Below are 16,744 nucleotides of genomic sequence, written 5' to 3' on the forward strand. Positions count from 1 at the left end.
TATAGCTTTGAAATTTTAGTCTCAAAGCATTGTATCTCAGTGTGTAACAGTATTTTTGCTTGCTTACAGCCCAGTTACTTTTGAAATTCAAACAGACAAGCATTACCTTATTTGTCCCATACATTTGGTTTTCTCTTAGCACTTCAATACATGTTCTTAATGTCATCAACGATTGATTAATGTTACCTGCATGAGAAAGAAAGTTATTTTATTTGTATTGATCTTAATGGCCATAAACAATGTTTGTACTCATAACTATGAATGATTTTTCAAATATGGCCATTTCTGGTGAAAATCTAACCACTTCAACAAGCAGAAGTTTGTGCGAGACATTGTTGGAAGTCAAACAGACCCTGTGGCACAGCTGGACAAACTTTCAAAATACACAAATAAATAGCAAGTTACAAAAAACAATCCTTTTCATCTCAGGAAAAATAACCAAATTTATTTTTGTTTTCACATTGACTTCACCCACAGCCAGATTCTATTGGAAATTAGTTTGTGCTGAAAAGTTGTGTGCAGCAAGGTGGTAAAGATAGACATAAAAGCATAACTTGTTTTATGACCTACTGTGTAAAGAATATTTCTGGTCTGCCTTTGTAACTTTTGCAAATGAGCTCAAAACCTAAAAAAAAAACTGCCCAAGAGAAGCACAGCTTGAAAAAATTTCAACATCAAGAGCTCAGATCTTTGTAGGCCAAAGCAATCCAGAAAGCCAGCAGAAAATCCTGGAGTGTCTTTAAAAGCAAAGCCTCTGAAGTTCTGCCTCAACACATCTTAATGTCACACAATGCTGCTACATGAATATCTTTGCTCAAAGCATGAACATTTAAAATCACTTGGTGGTGGTGGGGGGGTGGGGGCAGTGAGCAGCGAGGGGAAGGAGAATTTCCCCACTCAGGAACAAATTGAAAGCTCCTTACCTAGCCTCAACTTCAGGCAATAACACTTTTGTAGAAAATCTTAGAACTAATCTCAGCAGTGTTCAAAACAGGTGCACAACACAGAAGTAACAAAGCCAAGGGATATATGCGCCCAAAAAATGCACGAACAAGATCTTGCTTTGTTAAAATCCTTACCTGCCTCTCGCAACCTGCTACCTTCAGCTTTTGTCCTGTTAGTTCTCTCGCTTCCTGCCAAGTCCACCAGGGACAGTTGGCTCACTATTGTCTGATCCTTGGCCTGAGATAAAAGGAATACTTGAGTGACTTCATCAACTTCCACACGCACACACAAAATTGTTTAAAAAAAAAATCGAAATATTGACTTAAACTATATGCATGATTTATCCATCACAATAAAACTGAGGGAACTGACAGCATGTTAAATCTCTCCTGGGATTTTCCAGAAGGTTCTCTGGTTTCCTATTTTAAAACAGTTGATGGATTCCAGGAGGGAAAAAAAACTCGCTAAACCACTTGCAAAAAAAGAACACACTGCATTACAATACAATTTAAGTCAACAACAGCACAAACATACAAACAAAGTCATGAAAAGGCCGGTGGACTTTCAATACACCTTTCTGCAGTCAGTCTTAGCTGTTCTGGAATACTTACTCATGAAAAATGATTTTAGTACAGTTGAATACAACAGTACTCATGTCCCCAGAGTGGAATCAATGGACAAGGATGGCACTGACTAACTACTAGTGATTGGTGCACCTGAACAGTACTTTCACAGGTTTCAGCAAAGGAAGGGAGAAATTTATGCAGCAGAGAGAACATCTCAAGACACTTCAGAGAGAGGCGATAAGGAAAAGGATGCAGAGAATAGAAGTGGAAGAGGTACAAGACTAAACCCAAAGCTCTGTCCAAATAGATGGGCAATGGGCTCCAATCCAATAGGATGGAAACATTCCTAAGTTATCAGAGGACCAAAGAAAATAAAAACACATTCTTAAAAGACAAAAAAAATGTGTAACTCAGGAGCTGGCATACAGCTATAATGCATTGGTTCCCAATAATTAGGTTATTTGTAATGTTAATATCACCAACTCACAATAACAGGAAATTAAACATCTTCCATGGTCATTTACCTGAAGGACATTGTCCCCATCAGCATCTAATGGAGCCTGAGCCAGCTTGATAATAAAAACACTATGTGAACGGCTCGATTCTCGATTTAATGTGGTGTTAGCAATACGTCGCTTCTTCTGGCCTGCAAAGAAAAAGAATGCCCAGAACCTGGTTTATAGATAGCTGGGTAAGGAGCTTGGCAGAGAAATGGATTTCTGTACAATCAATAACTGGGGTCATATACCGAGTTATCTATAAATTGGTATCTATAGCCCTGGTTTTTTGCATTCCCAGGTCCCTTACATTTGTAATTGAAGACCATATGCTAATGTTTTGTCGATATAGTTGAGCTCCTGGGGATATCCACAAAATTGTCAAATGCTTGGAAAATTAATTTAATGCATGTATTTTTAAGATGATCTATCTTCACCCAGTCATATGCACATATTAAGCAGTAGTGTTATGTTGCTCCTAAATACGTCTTTATGTTCGAATAAGAACCATCTTACACACAACACTGGATTATATTTGGATATGGTGCCGTTCAACTCTAAACTGATGGAGGATACAAAGTACTAACTAAACTTGCAGATGAAAAACAAACGCAATCAAGTGCAACTCACCTTTCCAAAAGACTTCAAAGGCTTCTTCCGTTGACTTCACCTCCACCTCAGTGCAACCAGCGACATACATGTTATGATTAGAATCTTCTCGAAGAATTTTAGATTGTGGAGGTCTATAAGCAAACATTGAATGTTTAAGTCTCAAACTGATATTAAAAGAAAACCCAGACAGTGCCATTATACCTCAAATCCCAGAAATGTATTATTCAGCTAGAACTGAATAGAAGCATCTAAGTAGCTCATTCTTTCAACAGTTAGGACATTAGCCAGAATTACATCAAAATTTGTCCCAAAAAAATTCACATGCACGTGTTGAGCAGCAGTGAAGAGACTGAACAAACAGTCCAAAAACCTTACCATAAGTTATTAGCTTCACTGACATATATGACAGACATACAGCAAATTTGTGAAAACATATCTGAATACATGCACTACTTAAAGTTTACCTATGGGGTACATTTCACTTGACAGGAAAGTACAGCCTTTTAAATCAGTGCATTCCTTAAGAATTTAATTTTTGTTCTTCATCCCGTCTGGTAAGCTCAAAACTTTTAATCACAGTTTAATTTTGCTGAATCTCAAGTTGCAAATTATCCATCTATTAAATAACTGAAATTTTATGATGAACTATAAATTGTCTATGGCAGTTCTTTTTAAGCAGGGGTCTTCCAAGTCAGCATTAAGTAGGATTGCCATAACAAGTTTCAGATCATTGTGAATACATGCAGGCAGAGAATTTAAACAGATTTCAACACAGCACCATTTTGCTTGTTAAATCTAAAGAAGTGATCCTGGCTCATGAGGAACAAGGCCAGGAGTTATCCTAAGCAGCAAAGCAGAATTGCAAACATCTGTAGAATTTGTGCGTGCAACTTACCTAGGAAATGTTGCTGTATTCACTACCCCATTTTCTAATTAAGATTGGCCCTGCCCAACCAGGAACTGAGTTTACGAGCAGAAATTGCCTAATAATTCCAACATATAGAATTTGGAATTTGTTGCAGAATCATTGAAAACTGGGACTTTAAAACCAAAGCCACAGTTTCTAAGCAAGGAAACTGTCCACCCAGTAAGTAACTCTCTAATGACTGATCTTGAATGTAGCTCATTGTAAACAAGTTTAAAAAACAGCATTTAAAAAAAAAACTGGAGAGAAACTACATGCAGTAGGTTCTTTTGAAAAAAAATGTTCAGACATACTGGCAAATGTATCTGAGGATTACAAGTACTTGTATATGAAGCAGCAAAAAGTCAAAAACAAGATGTAAACCAGATTGCTGGACTTTTCTAAAATCACAACATATGATCCTAAAAACTTTGACCAAACACAATTTTAAATGTTTCTCTCCTTATGCTCTGGCCAATATTTATCCCATAACCAGTATCACAAACAGATCATCTAGTCATGTATTTCATTGCTGTTCAAGATCTTGCTGTATGCAAATTGGCTGTCACATTTCCCTACTTTACAAGTGATTACACTTACTGCAACGGCTGGAGGCATTTTTGAATCATTGAGGCCATGAAAAGCACACTATCAACGCAAGCTTTCTGATTATGTAAATAGAGGGCTAAACTGCCTGATGAATAAGTAAGGGAGGGAATTTATCAAGTTTTCTTTGTTGGCAAACCTTACTCAGTTGTCCAAATCATCTTCGCTAATATTTATCTCAAATCAACATTACAGAACAGATTATCTGGTCATTATCATATTGTCTTTGTGGGAGCTTACTGAGCACATATTGACTGCCATGTTGCCTACATTACAGCATCAACTACTCTTTTAAAAAGTACTTCACTTTGAGATGTCAGTGGTTGCAAAAAGCACTATATAAATGAAAGCATCCCCCACAGAACAGCTAGAGAATGTTCACATGAATGCCATTGATGTACAGATGATGAAGATCAGCTCATCTACCGCCTAAGAGGATGCAAGTTGAGTATTTGGCAACTACAAAGTTCCATCTAAATTATGCAGTCTATTTCCTATAAACAGAATGCATTACTGGGGCAGAAGGGAAAGAGAGCACAAATCTACACCTGTATTGTCATAATCAAATATATTTGCCCAGATTTAAATTACTGAAAATGTTTACCACTGAAATGTATACTTTTACCAAAAAAGCAAGTTAAAATTCAAGCATTTGTCGCGCTAGCATCATGTTGTTTTGTGTTACAGGGTAAGCATAAGTGCAAGGAGTGAAAGCTTCTATACATGCTTGGGACCACTACTGTTCGGAATAGCTAGAAAGCCATGGGGATAGGTTGACCGGATGGATCGATTAGCTGAAAAAGGACAACATTAGCTAGAACAAAACATCAACCAGCTAAATTTTACCCAACTACTCTACCAGTTACAATGCTTATCTCTGATAGCTTGTACATTACAGAGACGTACATGAACTCAACGTTCCGCACAGGAGTGCTGTTACTGTTCCACCTAATAAAGAAACATGGCAACAGTTATAATAATCCAATATAAAGCTCATTAGGTTATGTTTAATAAAATGTTTGTGGTGTATAAAGGAGGAAATAAATGAACAGTGAGCAATTTACAGTATGTGTTGAAGACTTAAAACTGAAGTTTGTTACGTTGGGAGCAAGAGAAAAAGGCTTGGGAGATTACAACATTGACCTGGAAAAGTCATAAATTGTTGAATGGATTGCATGTGGGATATTCCAAACTATTTCGCGGTGTTCTGAAATCTGCATAGCCTAACCAATAAAATGCAACTTAAGGCATGTCCAAAATTGACTGAGTGCTCATGGATCCCATCAGATGAATACATATTCACATGGTACCAGTTTGGTGGTGGTGAGGGGATGGGGGGGGAATGACCAAGAACAGCATAAATGCTTTCAATGTACCCAATGGGCCCATCGTTTCTCTTTTTGTCGTGTAGACACAATTACATAAAGGATCCTTTTTGGATGGGGGTGGAGGGTATTAAGAGTGGGAAATATTCAGCCATTTCCAAAAAGATTCTGGAAAATCAGTAAACCAACTTAAAATGTGTGTGCCTAAAGGAATTCAATTAGCTCCAACAGGGACAGGTATACATTATTACTTCAACAAGATCTTCAGTAGAACTAGCATTATATATTTTTTTGGAAGCAGGCATGTCATAAGGCATTGTACCAAAGTTACCGACATAACCATTAAAAGAAAAAGATTCAGGATTTTATTCAAAATATAAAATAGTACTTGTCATTAATCTCTATGTGCAGTGCAAGTTGAACTTACATCCACATATACATCTTGGGCACCACCGCAGGATAGTGACCTGGAACCATGAATGGATTTGCCTGCTTCCCAAAGAATATTATTGCAACTAAATTATTTGCCTAATTATTACCCTTCACAAACAAGATAACTTAAAGCTCGAGTCACTTGGGGAGGCAGTGACAGAGTGGTTTTTCACTGAACTAGTATTCCAGAGACCCAGGGTAATGCTCGGGGGATCTGGGTTTGAATCACACCATGGCAGATGGCGAAATTTGAATTCAATAGAAATCTGGAATTAACAGTCGGAAGATGACCAGAAAACCATTGCCGATTGTCCTAAAAACTAATCTTAAAAGGATCCATGAAAGGAAATCTACCATCCTACCTGGTCTGGCTCACATGTGACTCCAGGCCCATATCAATATGGTTGACTCTTAAATGCCTTCTGGACAAGGACAATTAGGGATGGGCAATAAATGCTGGCCTAGCCAGAGCCGTCTACATCCCATAAATGAATATAAAAAAATTTGGGAAGCAAATGGTGTATTTAAATTCGGCATCCTTGGATATGTGAAGAGTTCAAAGAATAAGTACAGTACCTTATTTTGCATTTCCTAATAGATTATACCAAATATTTCCCACTGTTCCCCATGCAAACAACATGCTCATCCCAACTCCCTTTGCACAAAATTCAAATGTAAATGTTAAACCCATTTTAAGGCAAGCCAACATACGTGTGAAAACACACAAGTGAAATTTGCAAGAACAGATCAATGCAATTGTACTCTACACAATAAGCAGAGAAACCAATGCCAAATATTTAAACCTTAGCTGCAAGTCTTGTGTTTGATCATACAGGTACCAAATCACAAAGGAATTTGTATGTTTTCTTTGTTCTAAGCAGATTGAAAACAAAAGTCTGTAGAAATACTGTACATTATATCAACAATCTAATTCTTTCAAAGGTCCAATGTAGCCATGCTATTTTAACAAACCAAAATCACACTATAATCTTCAAATCAGTAGAAGGTAACACATTGAGTTGAATTTTTAAATGCATGTGTAGGTGGGACTAGAGGAGAATTGGCCTACAATTTCCTGGTGCACATTCCCAACCCTGGGCAATTTTAGAAATGAATGGTTAGGGGTTGACAGTTACCTGCTTGCAAGTGGTTGGTAGCCAATTAAAGCCCCTAAAAGAACCTATATAAAAAAAGGCATGTCTACTGACGTGGAATCCCGGTCAAAGGAGAGAGAGGCGGCCTCCTGGTGTCAAGACTTGGAGGTGGAGAAGACCAACCACAACTCCCCACCCTCACTGCAACCTGAGAGGGGATGGACACAGCCAAGACTGCAGGTCTCCTACTGGAGGGTTTCCCCCACAATAACAGTCTGGCTGCTGAGGCTAGTTTTATTTTCACTAGTTCAAAAGTCTGAGTGTCTCTCCTATCTACATTAGCAGCTCCCACCAATGACAGCTGGGCTGCTGACCTTTCAGTGCTGGGGCGCCTCCAGTCTCTGCCCATTGTCCTTCATTGACACTCTGGTCACTAAATGGCTAGCTGGTCAAAAATCACATCAAGCCTCAGGCATCATACATTTTGAAATTAAATTCTGATAATTTAATTTGTGCGCCATTCCAGATTTATGGCAGCAACTTGGGTTAGGGATTCTCACTTACATTTCAATATTGGATTAGAAAAAAAAATTTACGCATCTTCCATCATTTCTCGGATCTTTCTGTAGTGCTCGCACCCTGCAGGGCAAGCAGATTGCTTCTCACCCCTGTTGGCAGCACTTCTAAAATCTGACGCTAGGAAACAGTTAACCTAGGATGAAACACACCCTTCCTTTTCTTTCTTTGGAGAAATAGCTAGTTTCCAGTCAGCCCCTCCATCACTATGTTAATCTGATAGCATATCACTCGATTTTATTAAATACACCACAGATTCAGCAAGCATGCAGCCAGACACAGAAGTGAAACACCAACACGACAGCATTTATAAAAATCTGAAAGCAGCCTACTTTGGTTTAATAGGATCTGGTGGCATTTCTTCAAGAAGATCATAAAGATAATTGTTGTAGATTTCAATATAAGAAACAAATAGACTATAAACGCTGTCCTCATCGACTCCCTCAGCTTTGCAGTGCTCAGGGACAGTGATCATATCTGCAAACTCTGGATCCATTCTGTGCCTGTGAAAACGAATTGTTCCAACAAATTTACTACATACTTGATACAGTTACTGGGATTGTTAGAAAGGACATCACAACCTTTAAAAATGTTCCTTGGCTTTATTAAACATTCATGCAAGATTTACTTGTTCTTTCAAAAATTAGGGTGCCTTAAATAAAATCTGCAGAGTAAATGGAATTCAGGAACATTGCTGGTGTTGTGGATTCTGTCCAAATGCACCAAAGTGGACATCACTCGAAGAACCAAAATGTGCATTTACAATTAAACCTGATCTGACCTTTGCCAGATGTCTACATTACAACAAGCGCTCGACTGCAGTGGTACTACGGTAACCCTAATGCTGTCCCCAATTGAAATAACTAACTCAGTAGAAAAGGTATCAAATCTGGGGTATTTCTATTGCATTAGGGAGCTGGGGTATTTAGACTTCCAATTTAAAAATTATTAAAAATGGTTGAGGCAAAGCAACAAATTTCTATTGAATCAAATATTGGAATACAAAAGCAGAATTCTATATAACGTATGTGAATTACGTTGCCACATTGTGAAAAAGGTTAAGTATTCAGATTGATTCCTTCCCGTTCCTACATCCCCAATGGCAGTAAAACCAACTTTCCATTTGTTAAAAATGAAAGTCTGAACTTAAAGCATACATTGAAGCCTGGATATAAACTAAAAGCAGAAGTGTGTGCATGGAATGAGAGGGGCAAGAAACATCACCCCTGTTGTGCAACCAGGATATTTTAACTGCCAGGCCTCATTTAAATGTTCCAAAGCTGACTCCTGCCAGGGCCCCAGTGGGAATCATTACGTGCCCATTGGGTAGGAGTGGAATTTTGGTCTGAGGGAATGTTCCCCAGCATAAGTCAAGTGGGGAGCAGGGGTTTAGAGGTAATCATGGTTTCCGATGGGAGTGGGAAGCCAGGGGAGGATAGGCCAAAGGTTTATCATTTCCCAGTCCAATAAATTTAGTTTTCATTCAAATCATGTACATTAGATTAATAAACATTTGAAGTTTTGTAACTTAGAAGATAGTGCTCAGTAGAATTTAAATTTTTCAAAATTGCTCTCAGGGCTATAATAACAATCCCAATTGTCATATAGACAAATCACACCCAGCAGCTCATTATATCTCTATTGATTCTTCTTTGTTAGGTACCTACCTGGAGGACAGGATCTTTGGAATTATAGAAATCTGGGCATCTCTTTTCTGACGCTCCAACAGTGCATCAACATCACCCTGCACCTCCATTGCATTCTTATCATCTGGCTTGAAAACCTGCAGGTGGCAGACAATTCAAAAATCATTTAAAGATATATAGCTTTTTATTCTTTTACAAAGGGACAAGATCCTTGGTGGGATCAGATCTAAGATACGAGGATCCAACAAGCTGTCCTAACATCAAAACATGTGTTCAAGTTAGAATAGCACCTGAATAGAACCTAAAAGCTCTCCTACCATCACCAGGCAGGTTGTACCTCTTACTTGGCAAGACCATTAGACACAGCATGTGTAGCAACTCAGGGTTCTAGGTGGAACAAAAAACATCAATAGACATCGATCCTCACTGCCTAACAAGAAGGGAGATGCTAGATGATCCAGATGGCAGTGCGAAGCTAAAGATGATACATACGCCCACCTGTGAACATACAGCCAGGAACAATCTTCCCAGGTCATTTACATGAGAATATTTCTTGAACACAAGAGTTAGTACAGAGTGCTTGGGCCCCTGCAATTGGATTCAGACTTAGCACTGATTTGTCAATGCTGATTTGCAGTATAGGCCTTTCAGCCTCCATGTATATCAAGCTCCAAATCAGGTATATCTGTTCAAATCCCATCTCTGCCACCCCACCCCCCCACACAAATGTTCATCTAACGTCCTCTTAAATGCAATGATTAACTGAGCAACAAATCAACGGCCATTTATGCACTTCATATCCAATTCACTTGGCTTGAAAGGAATTTCTTTTTAGGTGCTTTTTTATTGCAAGGTTAAATGGAATGACTTTTTTTTTTGCAAACTCTTCCCAGTTCTTAGTGCGTGTAAGCCAAAGTGACTAGGTGTCTCATGGAAGCTGTAGGCAAGGCTGGAATAGCAAAAATTTACACTGATGTAGCAGCTGATTGGTCAGCAAGCTATTGCATCAAAACGGTGGAAACTTCATGCTACAACTAGCTGTTCTCTATTTGAACAAAGCAGACTTAGTGCTGATACCAAGCGGCCAGTATTTCAGTCCCAAGCGTGAGAACATTTCAATTTGAAGACAGCCACTTGTCAAAAAAATCAAACAGTTAAGCAAAATAGATTAAAGTAGGAATGACTTGTCTTTCGAGGAAAGATGTCCTTGCATTCATCTTTTATATTTAACTTTTCTGAGCACAATGTCACAAATCATCTCAACACTTTAATACTTACATATCGCTTTGCTTGGAATGGTCCAATGCTACAAAAAATCATGTCCAAGCAACGTGGCAGAAGGCCTCCATCTCCAGGAGATCCAGTCATTGTGTGAGTTTTCCCACTTCCAGTAACACCGTAAGTAAACAGCAAACCTGACAGACAGCAGAGATCTATTTCAGGTACAGCAATACTCTTGCCTCTTACTCCAAGTAGAAGCACACTGGACAGATAATTTCCCCACATTCTGGTGCCAGTAATCAAACTCACTGCTCTATTTGTTGACATGACATAGAAAGGCTGTAAACAGTTTTGAAACCAGATAAAGTATAAGTCATATCCTCACCAATTACCGATTTCATTGCATCTTAAAGGCTTGAAATCTGGTTCATAGTACCAGGCAGTTCATTTTAGGTGCCAAGTTACATAACAATAGTGTTAGAACTTCAAGTGTTCAAAGTTCTGAATCAGGCATGTTAATGCTGAATGATTTTTGACAGAATTACAAAGGCAAATCGCACCAACTGTTTTTTTACACCAACAAAGCCTTTGTTTCTGGGAAACAAGAAGTATTCCCAACTGTTTTACATTGCACACTTAAGGCTTAACATACCATTTTTGCCATGAATCAGATCTTCCACAAGGGGTCGTGCAACAACATTGAATAGTTCCTTCTGGGTTGTAAAGGCACCAAACACTTCTTTAAAAGAGCATTGCATCTAAAAAGCCAAAGTTAGCAAGTTTAGCATCACGCCACATCAATTTTACAAAAAAGAGATTGTTGAGTACAGTTTCACATTTCAATTTACCTCTTTGAATTCGCCATTCCTGTTGACTTTAATCCCATCAGGAGGATGAAGCTGTATCGTGGTATTACTGATATGTTCAACACAACATTCTGTATCTTCTGTGGTCAGTGGTCTGACTCGACAATAAACCTGACAACCAACATGAATGCTAAGAATCTAAGTTCTAAAATCCAGCACATTGTAAAGCTGAAGTCAGGTCCAACAGAGTCAAGAGACTAAAAAAAAAACAACCAAACTGAATTGTGAAATGCGATCCCCAAAAGTTGTAGCAATTCAGAATTCCATGTAATAGTAACAATTGTCATTCAATCACAGCAAACTAGTGGTCCTTGAAATGTCATAATGAATGGAAAAATATGTCAATTTAAATGGAGACATGTGTGAAATTGGAAAACGTATTGGGACATATTAACCGAAAAGCCTCTTCTTAAAAACTTTAACCACTGTCGGTGGTTAAAAGTTAAAAAACAATTACACAAAAATATTCCCTGAGTAGACCCATCAAATCTTGCAACAAAAGCTTTGATACTTACACCAACTGGGTCTTTGAGGTTATTTGATGGTTTCTTTACTGGTCTTCTGGGTGTCTGGATCCGCCTGTACGTATTAGAAAAAAATTCAGTATTGAAGTTAGGACTTTGTTAATCAGGTATTTGCAAACTATTTCACATCAAGAACTAAAAAGTTTAAATGTGATTTACATTTGCCTCCCTCACTTTAGAGGAGCACTAGCTGAAGTTTCAATCAGGATGGTTTTGAGCCAACACAAATCAGGAATAGTGGATGGAGGTCAGTAATGCCAGCACACAATCAGAAACTATTCCTAGTAGATGAGTGCTGCTAACAGATACTCTACCCTCAAAGATAAAATTAATTAATTTGGTGATGGGGTGCCAATTGCCAACATTCAAGCAATATCACTGGATCAATGGATTTGCTCATAAATTTACCTGCAGGTATTTGGAAGAGGATGATGATTTGGGAGTGACAGGTCAAGCTGTACAAGAATTGTGCCCACCCACATCTGCACTGAGGTATACACTTATGGCCAGGATGGGGGAATTGTGCAGTTGATCTAGCACCACTACTCCACAGATCATAAACTTAGTTTAAAAGTTAAATTTACTCACCAACATGGTCAATTGTTTACCTTCGTTATTGGTACCCAGAATAAAAAAAAGACTTTAACCAAGCTTCTTTTAATAAACAAAGTTAGTTTATTATGAAACCAGTCTTGTCAAATAGAAAGGGAAAGCTCATCAACATCCAACGTGGAATAAGAAGTTATACAAATTACCCTTTTGAGATAACCCAAGGCCAAATTTTACCCTCAGCGGGCACGCGAAGATCGGTGAGTCCAGGACCATTCGGGAAACAGGCCCTCGACTGCGTTTTTATGCTGGCTGGCCAATTAAGGCCCACCCAGCATGAAACGTGTCTTACCAATGGTCAGGAAGGGCCGGACAGGCGCCTGTCGGGCACTGGGTCCAATGGCAACCTGGCAGGTGGTTTAAAAACTACACAGGCAGTTCCTTGAAGGCTGCCAGGGAAGAATCATATATTCTGCATTCTGGAGAATGAAGCTAGGGCCTAGTGGCTGGAGACACAAGACAGGTCGGGTGGGCACTCGCCACCCTCCCCCCATGGATTTCGGATGAGTGTCTCGCGGTTCTCTTGGACGTGGTGGTTGCCAGTAAGGACACCCTCATCCCCAGAGATAGAATGAGGAGCCCATCACACCAGACAAAAAAGCTTGGGAGGAGGTGGCAGCTGAGGTCAGCCGCCACAACTTTGTGCAGCACACATGGGTGCAGCGTCGCAAAAGGTTCAACTACCTGCCGTACTCGGGGAGTGAGTGCCGTGTTGGCATGGATCAGTGTGAAGTGTTAAGGGCTGGCGGCACTATCCCACCGCTCCGTAGAGCTCAGAGGCATTGATGGTTGGCACTGAAGATGCTAATTACTGGTCAAGGGGGTGAGCCCTGGCTGCTTGGATCAAGTGCCTTGCAACTCAAGGGCCACGACTTGGACATGCCCTGCAAGGTGTTGCTCAGGTGGGGTTGGCCAGGCTGCAATGGCGCTGCAGGTAGAGAGTGGACCAATCAATGCTCCTCTGTCCTTTCAGGAGAAGATAGGCCATAACAACATTGAGAGGTCACAGACAGGCAGAGGCCTCCCAAACCTCCTAATATTGACCATACTTGAGCAGGATGCCTTGGAGCTAGAGAGCCAACGTGCACCTTATTCAGCCAGTCATGGAGAGGCTGGGGTGCCAGATGAAGGTAAGAGTGCAGTGCACAGAGATGAGTTTCAGAAGGTGCAAACATTCTCGTGTAGTGTCTTCATTGATGGGAGCCTCAAAACTGGAGTCCCCATTGATCATTAAAAGGTGATGGCACCATGGTGCAGATCTCCATTGTGTCACCAGGGTGCTTGGTATGCACAGTTACAGTGTGATAACTTAAACTAATGACGTCACTGTTTTCCATTAGATTTGCCAGCTGGCATTTGTTCACAGGACCCCAAAAAGCCACCCCCAGCGCCAGAGGACTGTCCGGCTTCAGCTGCACCTCCGTCAAACCTGCTTTCTGAACCATTCACCAGCACAGCCACCAGCGCCTTAGTGGGCGTCAGATCAGCAGCTAGAATGTCAGTGCACAGTGCTGAGGAAACGTCACACTTGCTTGAGGTGCAGGTGGAGGCAGAGGGTGCCCAGAGCACCAGCAGTCGAAGGGCAGCTGGAGACCAGGGTGATGTTGAGTCGAAGGCAGATGGTGAGCCTCTGGAGTCGTCCATTAGGCAGATGATTTCCAACAAGATGTGCAGGAGGATCTGGCGGAGGTCCATGGTCTCTGTGGTGGAGTCCATGCGGAGCATAAGCCCTGTGTTGACCCTCATGGCCAAGCACACTGCCTCCTCCATTGAGTGGTGACTCTCAAAGAGGCAGTTCCAGGGACAGAATCAGGGGTTCCTCAGGTTGTGCTTGGACCTGCAAACCCTCACACAGGCAATGAGCCCAGGTGGTTAGTGCCAATGTGAGAGATGGATGGGGCACCCAGTATGCCAGCTAGGTGCCTGTCCATCAATGGTGAGTAGGATGGCCCAGAGAGATACCTCATGTTGGCGCACAATTTGCCAGTCATCTCTGCAGGCTCCTCTCAGGGCGCTCTGGATGACAGCAGCAGCTCCTCCACCCCTCTGCCAGTGACCGTGGCATCTGATGAGGCTGCAGTAACTGGGGAGATGCCAGCCATGGAACTGGCCACTCCTTCCCAGGCAGGGTTAGCACAGACTCCACTGGCCACAGGACAACAGCCAAGGTCATCAAGACACCAGTGTCAGCAGGCTGCCTCCAATGTCACTGCCAGTGAGGGTGGACACCAACACATAGCACATGTAAACATAAGTTTAAGACACCATGAGCTCAAGAGGGACTGTTCATGGGTGATCTGTTCTATAATGTTTTGTTTATATGTTTTCTGGTGTGGAAATTAACACCAGAAATGGTAATGTTAATTTGTTTTGTGTGTGAAAATTACATAATTTTGTTTTTGTCAAAATGACCCAAGTGTGCTTTTCTTTGGATGCAGGGTACGCCAGTATGTAACGCTGGACATGAGTGGCTCTAAACTTTTTTTGTACAGGCACAGAGTGAACTTTGGGTTCAAATGAACGGGTCATTTCAGACATGCAGCAACCCCAGCATGAGGTTGAAGCTGATCTCTGGCAGCTTAGCTGAAGGACTGTTGGATCAAGGTGTCCCTGCCTCCCTGAATGATACAGAAGTCTGCCTCCACACCCTCAGCATTCTCCTTACTGTGGTCCTCTTCCAATTCACTACTTGATTCATCCTTTCTGGCCTGTGGAGCTGCTTCAAGATCCCCTTCCTCCAATGGGTCTCCCCTTGCCAGCGCCAGATTGTGGAGAGCACAGCATGCAACCACTATCAGTGACACCCGCTCTGCGGTGGAGGTATTGTAGTGCTCCCCTGAATAGTCCAGTGCATCTTCAGAAGACCTATCATCCTCTCTATCACTGCCCTTGTTTAGGCATGACTCCTATTATAACGCTGCTCTGCCTCTGTTCTTGGGTGGCGGAGAAGCGTCATAAGCCACCTCTTCAATGGATAGCCCTTGCCACCCAACAACCATCCACCCAGTCAGGCTGGAGCACTATGTAGCCTTGCCACCCGGAGTGCCTAAGGATATAAGCATTATGGGAACTGCTAGGGTGCCTAGACTTGCAGAATCTACGTCTTGTGGTCACACACTATCTGGACGTTCATCAAGTGGAATCCCTTCCCGTTGACGAAGGCACCCAGCTGACCCTGTGGTGTCTTGATGGTCACATGTGTGCAGTTGATGGCACCCAGGAGGCAGGGGAACCCAGCAATCACTGCAAAGTCTCTGGCTCACTCAGCCTGGCTGGTGTCATCAGTATGGAAATGAATAAATGTCATTACCCACCTGAACAGAGCTTCTGTAACTAGCTTGACGCAACTGTGGACAACTCCACACAGATCCCCCACTGACCCCTGGAAAGAGCCAGAAGCACAGAAGTTGAGGGCCACTGACCTTCGGATCCACTGTTATGGGGTGTCCACCCACACAGTTGGAGGTGATCTCAAGCCCAATCATCTCACAAATGGAGGTCACAATGTCCCTGGAGAGGTGGAGCCTCCTTTGGCATTGTACCTCAGACAGACTTAGGTAGCTGCATTGCTGCCTGTAAATCCTGGCAGCAGGATAGTGGCATCTTCTGCAGCCCCTTGCGCCTTGGACTGCCTGTTGGCCCTGTGCCCCTCCTCCCACATGTTGCTCCCCTGGAAGCTGCATTGAGGCACCTAGTCTCCTCTCCCTTCTGCCTCTTTCTTCCTCCTCAGAGAAGGTGCCATCAACGGAGACCACAATCCCCATTACCAGGGTCACAGGAGGCTGTCTGATACCTGGAAGGGTCCACACAGTCAAAATCCTCCGGGGGCCTTGGAAACACCAATGAGTCCTGAAACGAAGCCTAGAAATGCTAATAATTAAGATCAGAACAGAGACAAAGCTGCCAAGTTCAAATAAGCAACTTCTTTCCTCACTACTATCAATGGCAATACTGCTGACCCTTTTTATCCCGCTCTTGGAGGTTTTGCAAAATGTGGGCTGCTCACCTGCTCGTGCGATGAGCACAAAATCGCACAGGCAACATAAAATCTGGATCAATTGGGTTTTTAATGGTCTTAAATGGCCTTTTTGTTGATGGCAGGCACAGCTTCAACACCCACACGTGCTTGCCAGCCTGAAGATTTCACGCGTGCGGGACGCCGCCAAGACGATCGCCCATCATCTTGGGCTGTTTTACACCTGATCAGGTCAGGCACACGCCTGCCCGTGAGGTATAAAATTCTGGCCCTAGTCTTTCTCACACACAAAAAATGAAATAAAACTAGAAATGGAGGGTTTTGGCCAAAGGTTAAGTCAATGGT

The 16,744-nt window shown here is 41.7% G+C and overlaps 1 protein-coding gene across 5 annotated transcripts in view; it reads right to left on the minus strand.

The window, feature by feature from the left end:
- Window positions 1-16,744, minus strand: part of kif23 (kinesin family member 23) — a 46,271-nt gene that overhangs the window by 16,512 nt on the left and 13,015 nt on the right. For 3 of the 5 annotated variants that reach the window (XM_041175321.1, XM_041175318.1, XM_041175316.1), the window contains exons 2-12: window positions 11,806-11,869; window positions 11,273-11,401; window positions 11,077-11,182; window positions 10,482-10,618; window positions 9,225-9,340; window positions 7,890-8,060; window positions 5,037-5,078; window positions 2,639-2,751; window positions 2,036-2,157; window positions 1,080-1,182; window positions 107-186 (exon numbers count right to left, since the gene is read on the minus strand). In XM_041175321.1, coding sequence (XP_041031255.1) covers window positions 107-186; window positions 1,080-1,182; window positions 2,036-2,157; window positions 2,639-2,751; window positions 5,037-5,078; window positions 7,890-8,060; window positions 9,225-9,340; window positions 10,482-10,618; window positions 11,077-11,182; window positions 11,273-11,401; window positions 11,806-11,869 — 1,183 coding nt within the window. The remainder of the gene's footprint in view (window positions 1-106; window positions 187-1,079; window positions 1,183-2,035; window positions 2,158-2,638; window positions 2,752-5,036; window positions 5,079-7,889; window positions 8,061-9,224; window positions 9,341-10,481; window positions 10,619-11,076; window positions 11,183-11,272; window positions 11,402-11,805; window positions 11,870-16,744) is intronic. The other 2 variants (XM_041175320.1, XM_041175317.1) reach the window with 1 other exon arrangement.

Source organism: Carcharodon carcharias, chromosome 26 (genome assembly GCF_017639515.1).
Source record: "Carcharodon carcharias isolate sCarCar2 chromosome 26, sCarCar2.pri, whole genome shotgun sequence".
Classification (NCBI taxonomy): Eukaryota; Metazoa; Chordata; class Chondrichthyes; order Lamniformes; family Lamnidae; genus Carcharodon; species Carcharodon carcharias.